We start from the raw sequence: 19,647 nt of genomic DNA on the forward strand, positions 1-19,647 counted from the left end.
GAAGCGTGTCAAATATCCCCGATCCATATGTTGTGGTGGGTTATGCCGTGGACCAAATGGACATCGGATGTACCAGAGAGGGTGTGAGGTTTTGCCCGCTGCTCACTACCTTTTCTCTGTTTCCTTAAGCCTATACTGTTTATTTCCCTTCTATACTGTTTTATTTTCCCTTCTCACTCACTCTCTCTAGCCCCCACCCTCTCGTTCCTTACCCTTAGTGGCCACACCTGTTCGATATTCTATTACATTTACATTTACATTTACATTTAGTCATTTAGCTGACGCTTTTATCCAAAGCGACTTACAAGTTCTGTACGACAAGCCATCAGGAAGGGCACAACTCTATCAGCTGAGCAACAATGTTCATCAAAGTGTTGAGTGCTACAGTGTAGGTTAGTTTATTAGGACAAGTGCATGACAGTACGGTTAGTTAGGGTTAGATTTTTTTTTTTTTTTTTTTTTTTTTTTTTTAATTCAGATAATGATTGAAGAAGTGCGTCTTTAGTCGACGGCGAAAGATTGGACGTGATTCGGCTGTCCTAACTGGGGTGGGTAGTTCATTCCACCATTGTGGGGCAAGGACTGAGAATAGGCGACTTCTCTTTGATGACCCTCCCGGAGCTTGGATAGGAGTAGGTCTGAGGCGGCCAGAAGATGCAGAGCGTAGGGGTCTTGAGGGTGTGTAGTTAGAGACCATTGACCGGAGGTAGGCGGGAGCGGTTCCCTTTGCCGCACGGTATGCTAGGTCGAGGGCCTTGAAGCGGATTCGTGCAGCAATGGGGAGCCAGTGCAGGTCCCTAAGAAGTGGGGTGACATGGGCCGACTTCGGTAGGTTTGAGATCAGGCGGGCCGCTGCGTTCTGAATGAGTTGAAGAGGCTTAGTGGCAGTGGCCGGGAGGCCAGCGAGCAGTGCATTGCAGTAGTCGAGGCGGGAGATGACTGTTGATTGGACGAGGAGTTGGGTGGCTTCTTTTGTCAGGAAGGGGCGTATCCTTCTGACGTTGCTCAGGAGGAATCGGCAGGTTCTGGTCGTCGCTGCGATGTGAGCAGAGAAGTTCAACTGGTCGTCGAGGACAACACCAAGGTTCTTGGCGGTCGGGGACGCAGTCACAGCTGCATTCTCGACTGTGATTGAAAGGTCGGTTAGGGGGGAGGATTTGGCCGGCAGGTGGAGCAATTCTGTTTTGCTTAGGTTCAGTTTGAGGTGGTTGGACGTCATCCAGGCTGAGATGTCGGACAGACAGGCCGAGATCCGCACAGAGACGTGGATATCTGAGGGAGGGAAGGAGAGGAAGAGTTGAGTATCGTCGGCATAACAATGGTAGGAGAAGCCATGAGACGTGATAATGTTACCCAGTGATTTAGTGTAGAGGGAGAAGAGAAGGGGTCCTAAAACCGAGCCCTGGGGGACACCCGTCCGCAGGGGGCGGGTGGCCGACAGGGTCCCTCTCCATGACACTTGGTAGGAGCGGTCATTGAGGTATGATGACAGCCATGTCAGCGCAGAGCCAGCCACTCCCATTCCTGCGAGGGCCGCAAGGAGGATCTGGTGGTTGACTGTGTCGAAGGCTGCAGATAGATCTAGGAGAATCAGGACAGAGGAGAGGCCTTTCGCTTTTGCTAAGTGAAGTGCCTCTGTGACCGCAATGAGGGCTGTCTCTGTGGAGTGACCAGTCCTGAAGCCTGACTGATTAGGGTCTAGGAGGTCATTCTGTAAGAGATAAGTAGTAAGTTGGTTGGATACAGCACGTTCAAGTGTTTTAGAAAGGAAGGAGAGAAGAGAGACAGGACGGTAGTTGCCTATGACAGTAGGGTTCAGGGTTGGTTTTTTTATGAGCGGCGTGACTCTGGCTTGTTTTAGGGAGGTGGGGACCACCCCCGAGACCAGCGCGCAACGCGCATCTTCCAAGAACCCTCGATTATCTCTCGCACCTGTGGTGGCAGGCTAATTAGTCCCCCTGTGGGCTTTAAATACCAGGGCGCTTCCCCTCGTTTTGGCGTGGGGTCGTGTTGTATACTTGCCGAGTCATATTCTCTAAACTTCTAGACTCTTTCGGGAGATCCTCTGTCTGCCTATGCTGTTCCATTCTCCGGCGTCGAGATGTTTGCTCCAGCCTTCGCCAGCTGTCGCCGTTGCCTGTGGGGGAGACTGGTCTGCGCTCCCTGTACTTCCACGGGAGGCACCCCAGCGTTCCACTGCAGACCCCCGCGCAGCTGTTCGTCCTGACGCACATCCAGACCAGCGCAGACGCTCTCCAGTCCTCAGCGCGCAACGCGCATCTTCCAAGGACGCTCGAGCTTGGCACGCTCTCCAGACCAGCGCGCAACGCGCATCTTCCAAGAACCCTCGAGCTTGGCACGCTCTCCAGACCAGCGCGCAACGCGCATCTTCCAAGGACGCTCGAGCTTGGCACGCTCTCCAGACCAGCGCGCAACGCGCATCTTCCAAGAACCCTCGAGCTTGGCACGCTCTCCAGACCAGCGCGCAACGCGCATCTTCCAAGAACCCTCGAGCTTGGCACGCTCTCCAGACCAGCGCGCAACGCGCATCTTCTAGACCTTCGTGCTTGGCACACTCCTCCTCGCAGACGCACCCCGAGGCGTCTCTCTGTTCCGACGCGCACACCAAGGTGTGGCGCACCACTCTGTTCTGCGGCTCCGACAGTCGGCTACCCGGTGACGACACCTTCGCCACCGCCGCCTGTTCCAGCACCACTCTGTCCTCGGCTCGGACTGCCGGCTCCCCGGTGGCGATACCCTCGCCACCGCCATCGCCACCGCCGCCTGTTCCAGCACCACTCTGTCCTCGGCTCGGACAGCCGGCGCCCCGGTGGCGACGCTCTCGCCCCGCTGCCTGTTCCTGCACCACTCTGTCCTCGGCTCGGACAGCCAGCCACCCGGTGGCGATGCCCTCGCCCCGTTGCTGTCCCCGTACCATTACGCACACGCCTGGGTGAGTTTTGATTGTGATGTCACTCACCCAGCGTAGTGTCCTTGCCCCCGTTCCCGCTGCTGTTCCTGTACCTTTACGCATACGCCTGGGTGAGTTTTGATTGTGATGTCACTCTCCCAGCGTATTGCCTCTGTTAGTTTGTTTGGACATTTCATCTCCCAGCGTATTGCCTCTGTTAGTTAGTTTGGACATTTCATCTCCCAGCGTAATGCCTCTGTTTTTGGTTCTCACTTAGAATAGTATTTTTGGACTTTACATCTCCCCCTGTGTGTTTGTCACACGAAGATATTATTACTTTGTTCACTTTGTTATTTGGACTGTTCTGCACCTGCTCTGTTTTTTCCCTTTTGTGCATTAACTCTCTCCTCTGTCCTGCAGAGCGGCCCAGATGTTTTCCCACCAGTCCCCAGTTCCTCCCTGTACCCCAGCCCGCCTCCGCGGGCCTCAGTCCCCTCTATCCCTAGCTCTCCTAGTCCCTAGTCCTCTTTCCCTAGTTCTCCTAGTCCCTAGTCCTCTATTCCCTAGTTCTCCTAGTCCCTAGTCCTCTATCCCTAGTTCTCCTAGTCCCTAGTCCTCTATCCCTAGTTCTCCTCAGTCCCTAGTCCTCTATCCCTAGTTCTCCTAGTCCCTAGTCCTCTATCCCTAGTTCTCCTAGTCCCTAGTCCTCTATCCCTAGTTCTCCTCAGTCCCTAGTCCTCTATCCCTAGTTCTCCTAGTCCCTAGTCCTCTATCCCTAGCTCTCCTAGTCCCTAGTCCTCTCTCCCTAGTTCTCCTTGTCCCTGGTTTACCTAGTCTCTAGTTCCTCTGTCCCAAGGCGTTCCCTTAACCTTCCCTTAGGCGTTCCCTTACTTTCCCATAGTGTTCCCTTTTCCTGCCCGCCTCTTAAAGGCACTTTTCCTTCCCCTCATATTATATTCCTGTATTTGTGATTCTCCCTTAAAGGGACAGTGCCCTTTTCCCTGTTTTTCCCTGTTGTTCAATAAATATCTGTTTCTTGGCAAACCATCATACCTGTCTTGTGTTGTGCGATTGGGGTCGGTTACAAACCATAACAGTACGACCCCACCAAGTCTACGACCCCAGCCAGCACAGACTGTGTATGTTGAGTTTGCCTTTTTTTTTCTTGTCCCCTCTAGCTCCCCTGTTAGCCCTGTTAGCTTCCCTGTTAGCCCAGTTTAGCTTCCTTGTTAGTCCTGTTTAGCTCCCTTGTTAGCCTGTTACTCCCCTGTTTAGCCCAGTTTAGCTTCCCTGTTTAGCTTGTTAGTCTCCCCGGTTAGCTCCCCTGTTTGCTTCCCGTTTTGCCCTGTTGGACCCCCCTGTAGCTAGCCATGCCCTGGCGGCTAACCCAGTCCCTCAGCAGAGCCCCTGTCTGCTAGTCTTGCCCCGGCTGCTAGCACAGCCTCTATGTTTATGCAGCCCTTGCTGCTGGCATGGGCCCTGTAGCTAGCCATGCCCTGGCAGCTAACCCAGTTTCCCTCTGCATGGCCCCGGTCTGCTAGCTTGGCCCCGGCTGTTAGCACAGCCTCTATGTTAATGCAGCCTTGCAGCTGGCATAGGCCCTGTAGCTAGCCAGGCCCAAGCAGCTAACCCGGTCCCTCTGCATGGCCTCCACTTTTTTGTGTAGTTTCTCCCACTGCTAGGACTGCCCTTCAGCTAGCAAGGTCAGTATTCCCACAGCTAGGACTGTCCTTCCAGCTAGCTTGTTCTCTCATGCTGGTCCAGCCCTGTCTGCCAGCCTAGCTCCGGCAGCTAGCGCAGCCTCTATGTAGATGTAGCAGTACAGCTAGCATAGGCCCTGTAGCTATCAGTGCCTTGGCAGCTACCCTTTCCCTCTGCTAGCCTAGCTCGGCAGCTAGCGCAGCCTCTATGTTGATGTAGCAGTACAGCTAGCATAGGCCCTGTAGCTATCAGTGCCCTGGCAGCTACCCTTTCCCTCTGCTAGCCTGGCTCCGGCAGCTTGCGCAGCCTCTATGTTGATGTAGCAGTACAGCTAGCATAGGCCCTGTAGCTATCAGTGCCCTGGCAGCAACCTTCCCTCTGCTAGCCCTTTCCCGGTGCTACCATGGTTACCCCTTTGCTACCCTGCTTGCCCCTCAGTTCCTCTAGACCAGTTCTCTAGACCAGTTCTCTAGACCAGTTCTCTAGCCCAGTTCTCTAGACCAGTTCTCTAGACCAGTTCTCTAGACCAGTTCCTCTAGACTTGTTCTCTAGACCCAGTTCCTCTAGACCAGTTCCTCTAGACCAGTTCCCCCAGTTACCCCTCGGCGACCCTGTTTCTTTTGCTAGCCCCACTCTTGTGGTGGCTTCCCCTGCTGGCTTGGCCAGTACCTCTTGTTTTGCCCCCTGCCACTCTGTCTGTATTTGTTTTGGGTCGCCGGGTGGCTCCCGTTGGAGGGGGGGATACTGTGAGGTTTTGCCCGCTGCTCACTACCTTTTCTCTGTTTCCTTAAGCCTATACTGTTTATTTCCCTTCTATACTGTTTTATTTTCCCTTCTCACTCACTCTCTCTAGCCCCCACCCTCTCGTTCCTTACCCTTAGTGGCCACACCTGTTCGATATTCTATTATCTCTCGCACCTGTGGTGGCAGGCTAATTAGTCCCCCTGTGGGCTTTAAATACCAGGGCGCTTCCCCTCGTTTTGGCGTGGGGTCGTGTTGTATACTTGCCGAGTCATATTCTCTAAACTTCTAGACTCTTTCGGGAGATCCTCTGTCTGCCTATGCTGTTCCATTCTCCGGCGTCGAGATGTTTGCTCCAGCCTTCGCCAGCTGTCGCCGTTGCCTGTGGGGGAGACTGGTCTGCGCTCCCTGTACTTCCACGGGAGGCACCCCAGCGTTCCACTGCAGACCCCCGCGCAGCTGTTCGTCCTGACGCACATCCAGACCAGCGCAGACGCTCTCCAGTCCTCAGCGCGCAACGCGCATCTTCCAAGGACGCTCGAGCTTGGCACGCTCTCCAGACCAGCGCGCAACGCGCATCTTCCAAGAACCCTCGAGCTTGGCACGCTCTCCAGACCAGCGCGCAACGCGCATCTTCCAAGGACGCTCGAGCTTGGCACGCTCTCCAGACCAGCGCGCAACGCGCATCTTCCAAGAACCCTCGAGCTTGGCACGCTCTCCAGACCAGCGCGCAACGCGCATCTTCCAAGAACCCTCGAGCTTGGCACGCTCTCCAGACCAGCGCGCAACGCGCATCTTCTAGACCTTCGTGCTTGGCACACTCCTCCTCGCAGACGCACCCCGAGGCGTCTCTCTGTTCCGACGCGCACACCAAGGTGTGGCGCACCACTCTGTTCTGCGGCTCCGACAGTCGGCTACCCGGTGACGACACCTTCGCCACCGCCGCCTGTTCCAGCACCACTCTGTCCTCGGCTCGGACTGCCGGCTCCCCGGTGGCGATACCCTCGCCACCGCCATCGCCACCGCCGCCTGTTCCAGCACCACTCTGTCCTCGGCTCGGACAGCCGGCGCCCCGGTGGCGACGCTCTCGCCCCGCTGCCTGTTCCTGCACCACTCTGTCCTCGGCTCGGACAGCCAGCCACCCGGTGGCGATGCCCTCGCCCCGTTGCTGTCCCCGTACCATTACGCACACGCCTGGGTGAGTTTTGATTGTGATGTCACTCACCCAGCGTAGTGTCCTTGCCCCCGTTCCCGCTGCTGTTCCTGTACCTTTACGCATACGCCTGGGTGAGTTTTGATTGTGATGTCACTCTCCCAGCGTATTGCCTCTGTTAGTTTGTTTGGACATTTCATCTCCCAGCGTATTGCCTCTGTTAGTTAGTTTGGACATTTCATCTCCCAGCGTAATGCCTCTGTTTTTGGTTCTCACTTAGAATAGTATTTTTGGACTTTACATCTCCCCCTGTGTGTTTGTCACACGAAGATATTATTACTTTGTTCACTTTGTTATTTGGACTGTTCTGCACCTGCTCTGTTTTTTCCCTTTTGTGCATTAACTCTCTCCTCTGTCCTGCAGAGCGGCCCAGATGTTTTCCCACCAGTCCCCAGTTCCTCCCTGTACCCCAGCCCGCCTCCGCGGGCCTCAGTCCCCTCTATCCCTAGCTCTCCTAGTCCCTAGTCCTCTTTCCCTAGTTCTCCTAGTCCCTAGTCCTCTATTCCCTAGTTCTCCTAGTCCCTAGTCCTCTATCCCTAGTTCTCCTAGTCCCTAGTCCTCTATCCCTAGTTCTCCTCAGTCCCTAGTCCTCTATCCCTAGTTCTCCTAGTCCCTAGTCCTCTATCCCTAGTTCTCCTAGTCCCTAGTCCTCTATCCCTAGTTCTCCTCAGTCCCTAGTCCTCTATCCCTAGTTCTCCTAGTCCCTAGTCCTCTATCCCTAGCTCTCCTAGTCCCTAGTCCTCTCTCCCTAGTTCTCCTTGTCCCTGGTTTACCTAGTCTCTAGTTCCTCTGTCCCAAGGCGTTCCCTTAACCTTCCCTTAGGCGTTCCCTTACTTTCCCATAGTGTTCCCTTTTCCTGCCCGCCTCTTAAAGGCACTTTTCCTTCCCCTCATATTATATTCCTGTATTTGTGATTCTCCCTTAAAGGGACAGTGCCCTTTTCCCTGTTTTTCCCTGTTGTTCAATAAATATCTGTTTCTTGGCAAACCATCATACCTGTCTTGTGTTGTGCGATTGGGGTCGGTTACAAACCATAACAGAGGGCGATCAAACAATTGGAATATAATTTGTTTAATACTCCCGATCACAGGTAAGGACTATCTGACGTAAATTTTAGCTTGATCGTGCAATGCTTTTATACCGATCGGGCTGATAAGCGTTTTTAGTGTTCAATACGAATGCCGTTACTGCATGGCAATCAAATAATCATAAACGACCCCCCCCCCCCCCCCTTTCATGCATTCATGATACCTATGATATAGATTCGATTTGAGAATAATAGCGTATAGTGGCGCAGTGGGCAAGGCGCTCGCCACTAACGCAGGAGATGCTGGGTTCGAGCCCAGCTCTCTGCGTTGCTTCCGGCTTGGCTGGTCGTTCATACTAATACAATTGGCAGTATTAGGGGGTGGGAAACCCGGTGGGTGGGGATCGGACGTTGTGGACAGCGACTCCTACGGTCGGTTGGTGCGCCTGTACAGCAGAATCAGGAAGCAACGGGGGCAGCGTGAGCCTCCCACGCGTTACTCCTCGCCGCTGAGAGATCACGCTGTACAGGTGAAAAGATGCGACAGCTGCCTCCTCGTGTACCGGAGGGGACACGTGATGCAAGGCTTGGTCCACATTGTAGCCGACCAGTGGGAGGCATGGTCTAGCAACGTTCGAGACAGGGGAGGGTAGAATTGGATAATACGAAATTGGGATGGGAGAACATTTTTAAAAAAACGGGGAGAAAAAGTAGATAAAAAAAAGGAATAATAGCGTATACAGGCAAGAAACGGCAACGATTATAGTAGAATTGACGTATAAGCCTATTACTCAGCCTTTCGGGAATTACCCCAGACCACGCTATAACGACACTTATATTCACCACGGTATAACACAGGAACGTATGGATGGAAAAATTAATTCTTTTTCACATATTGAACGATAGATAGGTGATGTCAAATGGGCCATAGTATTGTACAAACAAGGTGACGCACTCCTATCTTTTAAAGCGTGACAGTGTTAGAACGGGGCCCGACTAATTCCCGGCGGTCAATGAGTTAAAGGAACAATACCTATTATTATTGTTATTATTATTTTTACAATACAGAAGGCATAAATATCGGCAGTTCACGTGTTGTTACCCGTTGCAGATGGAACACTATGCAAGTTAGCTCTCCATTGGCTAGCTTGAGTAGTGTTCCATACTCTACAGTAGGTCTGACGTGTCAGGCTGGAATGAGATGTGCTGATTAACCCTTTCACTACCACACTACAGAAGTTTAACCTTTCACTACCACACTACAGACGGTAGTTAATGTTTCGGTGCAAAGGAGATCTAATGTTTCAGTGCAAAGGAAGTTTGGGAAAGCGTTGCCCTGTAGCTTAATATTGTCCTCATGAAGTCTTCTGTCACAGGGGTGAAAGATTCTTTCAGGGAAATGTCCACAAACAGTCTTACGCCTCGTGGCCTGAGTGAATTATAGTCAGTGGTGAAAAGTCTTGCTGTAAAGTCATGAAATGTAGTAAGTATAATTAAGTACAGATTGTGAAGAACTGATTCCAGATACGTTTGCATGCATACAGTATTGTGACAAATGAATTGAAGTAAAATACAGCCATCTAAGGTATTGGTAATTTCTTTGTCTTATCACCCAGATGCAACAACTAGGCCTACAACATACTGTCACATACTCTGCACTGAATGTGTGTCTCTCTCTACAGCCTCAGCAAGTGAAGTGGAGGCTGAGTTGGCTACAAGGCTATTCACTGCCAAGCAGGATTTCTTCTTCTATTTTAGGGTGACTTTTATTTTTTAAACATAATGCAAGCAGACTGTAAATCTGTCTATATGTCACTCGACATTCTAGAGCCACTTCTTTGTTAATCAGTTTTGATCTACATATTTTAAAATGTATTTTTTTATACTTGGTGTGTTATACTTAGCTCCAATTATCTTATCATCCAGAATTGGTCAGTTATTTTTTCCCCCCAGGTGATTGAATTGGTTGCAACCGAACACCATGCAACACACATATTCTTTCAGAGTCACTTTAGACTTGAAAACCACTTTTTCGACTGCTTTGGAGGACATTAGGGTAATGGCTGTAACAACATAAAGGATTCATTATTTATGTTCTTCTTATTGTCAACATTGCCCTTTGAAATGACCAAAACCTACAATGAATTTCTTCCACTCTCTCCTACCCTTAGGAGCTCTCAACCAGGAAGCCATACATTACCGTTTTACGCTCTAATCATTACAGCTCACAAACAAATAATTCCAACTTGAAATATCATAATGCGTTATCATGAAAAACAAAGGCATTGTAGTTATTAGAAAGGCAACAAGCTCTATTGATCTATCGATGTACTGTAGGACCTCAAATCGAACCGTAGAAACTCATCATGCGCGTTTCACTCTAGTCCAAGAAAAAGTACAAAGCCCATGTGTTCATCGCAACAATGAATCATGCTGACAGTACGGCTCTGTGGTTTGTTTTAAAGGGGACATATTATGGAAAATGGGTTTTGCCTATTGTCTTTGTATGGATTTGTCAGTCTGAAATGTTATTTAGGCGCTGGGAGAAAAGTATACATGTTCTCCTTGCCGTTTGGCCAAGAGCTGAAGTCTTCAAATTAACAAGCATAAACAAGCTGTTCAGAATGACCTCCCCTTGATGACATCACAAGGGGAACACAAGCAATGAATTAGCTTTGATTAATAAATGAGCTCTGTTTTTTGTAGCCGGGAACACTTGCTTACTGAGCTGCATGACTTCTGGACGATGAGCTATAACACTGCTTACTGAGCTGCTCCTGTATGACTTCTGGATGATGAGCCGGGAACAGTGCTTACTGTGTGTCACCCCACTTCTTAGGGACCTGCACTGGCTCCCCATTGCTGCACGAATCTGCTTCAAGGCCCTCGACCTAGCATACCGTGCGGCAAAAGGAACCGCTCCCGCCTACCTCCGGTCAATGGTCTCTAACTACACACCCTCAAGACCCCTACGCTCTGCATCTTCTGGCCGCCTCAGACCTACTCCTATCCGAGCTCCGGGAGGGTCATCAAAGAGAAGTTGCCTATTCTCAGTCCTTGCCCCACAATGGTGGAATGAACTACCCACCCCAGTTAGGACAGCCAAATCACATCCAATCTTTCGCCCTCGACTAAAGACGCACTTCTTCAACCATTATCTGAATAAATAAAAAATATCTAACCCTAACTAACCGTACTGTCATGCACTTGTCCTAATAAACTAACCTACACTGTAGCACTCAACACTTTGATGAACATTGTTGCTCAGCTGAGAAGAGTTGTGCCCTTCCTGATGGCTTGTCGTACAGAACTTGTAAGTCGCTTTGGATAAAAGCGTCAGCTAAATGACTAAATGTAAATGTAAATGTAAATGTAAATGTAAATGTACTGAGCTGTATGACTTCTGGATGATGAGCCGGGAACAGTGCTTACTCAGCTGTATGACTTCTGGATGGTGAGCCAGGAACAGTGCTTACTGGGTTGAGAAACAGTTGCAGGAATCAGTGAGAATGTTCAGAAGAGAGTGCATGTTGGCTCTATGTTTTTTTTTTGCATTATATGGTTGTATTTCGGTTGACAATACACTATGTTTACACAAGGAATGGTTGAATATTGTTTGTGTGTGTGTCGAAGGGGTATTAGCCACAGCTGAGTACACGTCGACTTAAATAACCTATTACCCCCCCCCCCCCCCCCCTTCACCCCCACTCCCCACCCCCTCCCTTAATGAGTACCTCTCTACCAGCCGTGGAACTGCGGTGGCCGAGGGCAACAGGGGTCCATTCTTCTTCTTACCCTACGGCCGGTTCCCACAGAGTCGTGCTGTCCTTGGACTGACGGGACTGAGGAGGACGAGACGGAGGACGAGCACCGGGGACATCTGGACGCTTGTGGATCTTTTAGCTAAGTAAGTTATTTGACATGACTGAATGTGTTTTATGGTTGTTGTTATTGTTTTTTGTGCACTGTGCGTTAGGTGCACTCAGGGCAAAAAAAGAAAGTCCCTTGTCACCCAATGGATCACAGGATTATGAGTGGGAGCGAAGGGGGTTTGGAACAGGAGAACATTTTAGACCATGCGGAAAAGATTAATTGCAGAGAGTAACACGATGATGGACATGTTTATGCATTGTCTCTGGGGCCTTGGGGACAAGAGTGTCTGCGGCACTAAGATGTGTTTGTGTCTGTTATGCGTTTCACTGACCACTGAGCATCTGTGCTTTTGATGCTTGTCTGTCAACAGGGGCATTCCAGTGGGCTGTTTTACATAAAACAAGTCTGATGTTGCGTGTAACACCTTGTTTCAATCATTTGGTCTGGTAACCGACTAAAGGAATTAAAGAAATCAGCTTACATGACGAGATGTAACTACTTAACACCATACGAGCACAGCCATGAGAAATGGTTTGAGGTACAGTAGCTTGTATTCTTGTAATGTACACTTTAGTGGTGTAAAAACGACTGTATTGGCGTATAATACGTTAGCTATGGAGATAGTTAGCCCTGTGTCTTGTGCCTTGTCTCTATTAGCTACACTCCGTGGTCTAGCACGGTATGATACAGTTGGGTCTGTGTCTGCACTGCGTTTCTTGTAAACTCTCTGGTTGCTAAACAACCTTTCAAAATGTACTACACCACCACCAACTGTAGTACACAAGCTAAACCATGATGATACAACAGTCCCAGCCGGGTCTGGCCAGGTTGTGAGAGGTGGTCGTCTCAGCCGGGGTCCAGCTAGGTTCTAAAGACAATGGAGACGCCGCTCACTGTGCGCCAGACAGGCCACAGCGCGGCTAAACCCTGGCTAATGGAGACAGGGCATTAGGGTCATTCACAGTTTACACATGGCTTACTTATACATAGTAGTTTTGGACATTTTCATTGAATTTGAGTTTGATTTAATCTTGAAAGGTCATTGAGAGCAAGCTCTCATTTTCAATGACGTTGAGAAATACAGTGTGTAATATATACAAAAACCGTATAGAAACCGAAAAGTCAATCAATTAAACATTTAAAATAACCAAAAACAACTGCAGACTGTGGTGAAATGGTTGGCTATTACTAGATTTCAACTGACCAATGGATACTAATGTATTGAGTTTTAAAGTTCATTGCGAAACGCTTCAGAAGTCGGGGGGCACAGAAGCTAAAAGCAGATTTTCCTAATTTAGTGCAAACTCTGGCATAAACCAACCAATCTCCAGTCCAGCAATGAGGTGATGTAGGGTGGAAGATCACCAATAACCTGTACACTCTTAATAATACAGACCCATACATTTTGAAAACAGCACTGTTCCTCAACAGCACTGAGTTCTAGAAATATCCCCCTAGAAATATTCCCTTAGCAGACCGTGAATCCAAACTCGCACACTCACGGTAGCTTCCAGAGCAAACATTCCATCCGCATTCTTACCAACAAGCCAACAATGCTCCTTTGGCTCAGCGACAAGGACGGGGAGCCTAGACATGACCCCTGTGACCTCCTGACTGATCTGAAATCCTGAGCAAACAAGACGAAGGGCCGGTGGGATCGTGTGTTCACAGGAGAGACGCCTAGGGCTCTCAATCCTAAAGATATGATGCCAATCCTGGCACCTTACACTGGATGATTACATTAGATTCAGATTAGATTCAAATGTACAGTACAATTACAGTACAAAAATAAGTTGGCATCTAACCAGAGTGCAAATGTAACAGTAAAGTGCAATAACAATATACAATGTACAAGTGATTATATGGAATATATATATATATATATATATACACAGGTACTACTAATACTAATCTGATGTATATAGTGTACAGTGTTCACTATACACTATAGTAGTAAGCCATACTGACCAGCGGTAGTAGTAAGAGTAGGTCAAGTATATTTATTTTAATTAACACCTAAACACACTTTATATTTATTGGCAAATAATTTGCACTACAACCCATACCTCAGTACACCTTACTGTAAATTGTACCTAAATTGTACCTCATCCCATTTCTGCTTTGCACTATATAGTATATTGTAATTAGTATATTGTATAGTATATTGTATGGTAACTCAGTTACCTCTACTCTGCATTGAACATTGTACATATGTACATACTGAACACTTGTGTCTACGTACGTGACTTCTATTTTATACTTGCTATACTTATTTTATTTTATACTTATCCTTTTGTCTAGCACAGTCTCTGGAGCGTAACAGAAAGAAGCATTTTGTATAAAAGTATTCTGTACTTCTGTATGACAACTAATAAAGAAACTTGAAACTTGTCTTGTTTGACGGGTAAAAATAAAATGTAATCCCATTACAGTACATCACTGAATTGCATTGACTGGGATGATTGAAAGAAGATGTTATGACCAGTCATGTTCTCATACCTACAGTACATTAAACATCAACATGTTTTCACAGAAGTCACAGAACCGTGCTGTTGCTTTGTTTGGCCTAATTCCTTGTTGCATTGGACGTAGGCCTTGTAGTTCTTCCTGGACATGAGAGTAATGTGCAATGCACATGCTTGTGGAAACAGGAAATAATGTGTTTGCAAGCTATGTATATGTATTGATTCTAAATGGTAATTGGTGCATTTATATAGTGCTTTACAATTTCCTTCCTCACATTCACACACTGATGACTGTGCAAGATGCCAACCTGCTCATCGGGAGCAGTTAGAGGAAGTGTCTTTGCTCAACGACACTTCGACACGCTGCCCGGGAGGAGCGGGAACAGAACCGGGAACCTTCCGATTACCAGATGACCGATCTACCTCATGAGCCACTGAACCCCCCCCCCCCCCTCAATTCAGTGATCTTCCCCATTAACACCAGCTGACCCACTCTGCTGTGCATTCTTTAGTGGAACGTCCAAAGGTACAGAAGAGCAGGCTAACATGTCTGCCACGGGTGTGTGTGTGTGTGTGTGTGTGTGTGTGTGTGTGTGTGTGTGTGTGTGTGTGTGTGTGTGTGTGTGTGTGTGTGTGTGTGTGTGTGTGTGTGTGTGTGTGTGTGTGTGTGTGTGTGTGTGTGTGTGTGTGTGTGTGTGTGTGTGTGAAGACATGAGACAGACTGTACGGTCTGTGTGTGTGTGTGTGTGTGTGTGTGTGTGTGTGTGTGTGTGTGTGTGTGTGTGTGTGTGTGTGTGTGTGTGTGTGTGTGTGTGTGTGTGTGTGTGTGTGTGTGTGTGTGTGTGTGTGTGTGAAGACATGAGACAGACTGTACACGTGTGTGTATGTGTGTGTGTGTGTGTGTGTATGTGAAGACATGAGACAGACTGTAGCCTACACGTGTGTGTATGTGTGTGTGAAGACATGAGACAGACTGTACCAGTGGCGGCTGCTGACATTTTTTTTTGGTGAAGCACAAATGATTATATTATATGTTAAATAATATTTTTTAAACATCCCCCAATGTGTGTGGCTGTGAGTTAAAAATATTGGGGAGGACGGGAGAGATAAAAAAAATGTAATAAAGAAGTACAGACACACAGTGTGGTTATGAAGACAGCAGACAGACACTACAGTTAAAGACAACAGGCACTAGTAATAAATACCTTGGAGTAACTCTTGACACACACGCCTCACTTACAAACATCACATCAATAGCTATAGGAGAGAGGAGGAGGAGGAGGAGGGGAGAGGAGGAGGAGAGGGGAGGAGGAGGGGAGAGGAGAGAGGAGAGGGAGAGGAGAGGAGGGGGAGGGGGAGGGGAGGAGAGAGAGGGAGGAGAGAGGAAGAGGAGGAGGAGGAGGGAGAGGAGGAGGAGAGGAGATGTTGGGTCCAGAACTGGTTGAAAAGGAAATTATAGAAGAACCCATAGCAAAGTTGTACAATAGAGCTTGTAAAATTCACTGTAAATTTCCACACTGGACTACTGCACTCTCAGTCACAGTCACAGCTTGGGACTTGTTGTCATTTCGCCTGGATGTACAGAACGCATCACCAGATCAATCTGAGATGTACATCACTCAGCACTATAGGAACTGAACGACACACACACGCGTGTGCACACACACACACACACACACACACACACACACACACACACACACACACACACACACACACACACACACACACACACACACACACACACAGAGGCCAGGCCACAGCGGACCAAAATAAATAGCTCGTTACCCACAGACAGGCAGAAAGCATACCAACGCACGCAGTAAAATACAGCCAATTAATTCATAATCAACACAGACCCGCCCCACACAGCTACTAAATAAAAAAAAAATAAAAAAAATCACTCACCATTGACGATGTTACTTCTTAGGAGGAAATAGTGTCCCTGTCCCTCCCATCACTTGTAAATGAAATCCATCCTTCGCTCTTTTCTGATGAAACGTTCAATGACCTCCTCTGCAGTTGCAAATCCAGCAATGCAACAAACAGCAGTCTTTTGTGATCTAATCGATCCTTCATTTGCGTGAGGATGCTGTCGAAATCCACTAAACATTGTTCTGTTGATGCGTGACACACGTTCCATTTTCGGGACTCCGACTCCGTTAGCTACAACAAGGTAGCTTACAGACAGTCCAAGCCGGCAACTCACGTCAATTACACTACTTCACTGAGATAAAAAAATATATATATATCATCAAACGATGCACAATAAGTTCATGAACAATAACAAAACACTCCACCCTGGGCCTGGTAGCTGCGGTGGTAGCCCTTTAGCTACGTTAGCTCCAACAAGTTAGCTTCTTCAACTGAGATAAAATGATTTTGTAAACAAAGCAGCCGAGGCGCGTGATTTTTTTCCATAGCCTATGTTTGCGTCTTCCATAGCCTAACCCGCCTACCCTACCCTATTTTGATTGGATAATTATATTCCTAAGAACAACCCGTGCAGTTATTTTGCACTGAGTGATTGACAGCTCGCCATTACTGCAGTTATGGGATCAGGCCAGATCAGAGAGCTCAGAGCTGTCACTTTTTTTTTAACTTTATTTTTTAGCGTTTATCGCTTTTCTGGTCAAGCATGACCGACAGAAACAGGTTGAAATGGGATGTAGAGCAGGGGAAGACATTCTGAGAAATGACGGCGGGTCCGGGAATCGAACTCGTGTCCCCCAGATCCGTGACGAGCACGGTTTTCCCCGACGCAGAAATAGCGCTGAGATATGCGGTGAGCTACGGGAGCTCCCCCTGGCATCTTTTTTTTACAGAGGAAAACATTTATAATAAAAATTATAAAAATAATAATAATAATAATAATAATAATAATAATAATAATAATAATAATAATAATAATAATAATAATAATAATAATAATAATAATAATAATAATAATAATAATAATAATAATAATAATAATAATAATAATAATAAAAGAAAAAAATATATATATATATGTAAATTAATAATAATTATGAGTGAAGTACTGCCTCACGTGTTGTCATGGAATAACCTCCACTGGACTGTGTGTGTGTGTGTGTGTGTGTGTGTGTGTGTGTGTGTGTGTGTGTGTGTGTGTGTGTGTGTGTGTGTGCGTGTGTGTGTGTGTGTGTGTGTGTGTGTGTGTGTGTGTGTGTGTGTGTGAAGACATGAGACAGACTGTACATGTGTGTATATGTGTGTGTGTGTGGGTGTGTGAAGACATGAGACAGACTACGTGTGCGTGTGTGTGTGTGTGTGTGTGTGTGTGTGTGTGTGTGTGTGTGTGTGTGTGTGTGTGTGTGTGTGTGTGTGTGTGTGTGTGTGTGTGTGTGTGCACACTCTTGCATCCATATGTTACCATACAAAGCCAATACGGCTGTTTTCCATCCTCTAAAAGTGACTGGACTCAGACATGGTGGAAGTTATTTGTTAAAAACAAACAGATCCTGTTTGCAGTGACCTTTATGACCTCACTTAAAGATGCCTGCAGAACAGGGACGTGAAGCAGAGCTCAGTCACGGCCTCCATCTCCGTCTTGTTTAATCACATGTTCAGCTTAACATTTCAGAAGGTTCCACTATTATCCCTGTACCCAAAAAATCCAAGCCTGCTTGCCTCAACGACTACCACCCTGTAGCTCTCACCTCCATAGCCATGAAGTGCTTCGAGAAGCTAGTAAAGGGCTACATCTGCTCCTCCCTCCCCATCAACATGGACCCCCTGCAATTTGCATACCGCCCCAACAGGTCCACGGAGGACGCCATATCCCATGTGCTGCACACAGCAGCATCACACCTGGACAAGAGGCAGGGGAACTATGTGAGAATGCTATTCATCGACTACAGCTCGGCATTCAATACCATAGTCCCCTCCATACTCATAGCCAAGCTCAGGGACCTGGGCTTGGGCTATGACCTCTGCCAGTGGGTCTTGGACTTCCTGACTGGCAGACCCCAGGTGGTGAGAGCAGGCAACTGCACCTCCTCATCCATCACCCTCAACATAGGGGCCCCCCAGGGCTGTGTTCTGAGTCCCCTCCTCTACTCCCTGTACACACACGACTGTGTGGCTCAGCGGAGTAGCAATACAATCGTCAAATTTGCTGACGACACAGTGGTGGTGGGCCTGATCTCTGCCAACGACGAGAGGGCCTACCTGGAAGAGGTCAAGGTCCTGGCGGGATGGTGCCAGGAAAACAGCCTCTCCCTGAACGTCAGCAAAACAAAGGAGATGATTGTGGACTTCAGGAGGTCGGGGGTCAAGGACTACAGCCCCCTCAGCATCGACGGGGCACCGGTTGAGAGAGTCAACAGCTTTAAGTACCTCGGAGCCTACATATCCGAGGACTTGACATGGACCACACACATTAACAGTGTTGTGAAGAAGGCACGACAACGCCTCTACTTCCTCAGGCGCCTAAGGAAGTTCCAAGTCAGCCAGAAGATCCTTAAGAACTTCTACTCATGTACAATAGAGAGCATCTTGACCGGCAACATCACCTCCTGGTTTGGGAATAGCACTGCACAAGACCAAAGCACACTACAAAGAGTGACACGTTCAGCCGAACGCACAATTGGAGGGGGGCTCCCCACCCTCCAGAACATTTACTACAAGCGTTGCAAGGGCAAGGCTAAGAGAATCATTAAAGACTCCAGTCACCCGAACAACTGCCTCTTTGAACTGCTGCGGTCAGGCAAGCGATACAGGAGTCTCAAGGCGAGCACAGAAAGACTCAGAAGAAGCTTCTATCCCCAGGCCATCAGGCTGCTAAACGAACAATGAATGAACACTACACAACAACAACCACCAAACGCACATAGCACACACATCCACACGCACACACTCACTTTAAACAAACACACTGTAGCACCCACTCCACACACTTATAGCACACACCCACTTTAAACAAACACACTGTAGCACCCACTCCCCACACTTTATATTTATGGATGAAGGATTGCACTACAACTCGTACACCTTACTGTAAATTGTACCTAAAATTGTACCTCATCCCATTTCTGCTTTGCACTAGATAGTACTGTACATTAGTACACTGCATAGTATTGTGTATTGTATATTATATGGTAACTCAGAACATTGTACATATGTCTATACCGAACACTGTGACCTCATTTTCTTCTTCTAAATTCATGCTATATTATGTTATTATGTTATTTGATACTATCTTGTCTAGCACAGTCTCTGGAGCGTAACAGTAAGAAGCATTTTGTATGAAAGTATTCTGTACTTCTGTATGACAACTATTAAAGAACTTGAACTTGAACTTGAACTCTGTGAGAGTGTTCCCTCTGACAGGAGTGTTGGGAAAGGCAGGATGAGAGCGTTCCCTCTGACAGGAGTGTTGGGAAAGGCAGGATGAGAGCGTTCCCTCTGACAGGAGTGTTGGGAAAGGCAGGATGAGAGCGTTCCCTCTGACAGGAGTGTTGGGAAAGGCAGGATGAGAGCGTTCCCTCTGACAGGAGTGTTGGGAAAGGCAGGATGAGAGCGTTCCCTCTGACAGGAGTGTTGGGAAAGGCAGGATGAGAGCGTTCCCTCTGACAGGAGTGTTGGGAAAGGCAGGATGAGAGCGTTCCCTCTGACAGGGGTGTTGGGAAAGGCAGGATGAGAGAGTTCCCTCTGACAGGAGTGTTGGGAAAGGCAGGATGAGAGCGTTCCCTCT

The 19,647-nt window shown here is 48.1% G+C and overlaps 1 protein-coding gene across 1 annotated transcript in view; it reads left to right on the forward strand.

Annotated features, from left to right (window-relative positions):
• LOC311229746 (interleukin-6 receptor subunit beta-like) overlaps window positions 1-19,388 on the forward strand; it is a gene marked incomplete at its 3' end in the record, with an annotated part of 130,561 nt that extends 111,173 nt beyond the window's left edge. Inside the window, exon 17 of the mRNA XM_084315822.1 lies at window positions 19,284-19,388. Within this exon, the coding sequence (XP_084171948.1) occupies window positions 19,284-19,388 (105 nt within the window). The remainder of the gene's footprint in view (window positions 1-19,283) is intronic.
• Window positions 19,389-19,647: the final 259 nt, after the last annotated feature.

The sequence above is a fragment of the Notolepis coatsorum genome (assembly GCF_963971535.1).
Source record: "Notolepis coatsorum genome assembly, chromosome: 6".
In the NCBI taxonomy this organism is placed as follows: Eukaryota; Metazoa; Chordata; class Actinopteri; order Aulopiformes; family Paralepididae; genus Notolepis; species Notolepis coatsorum.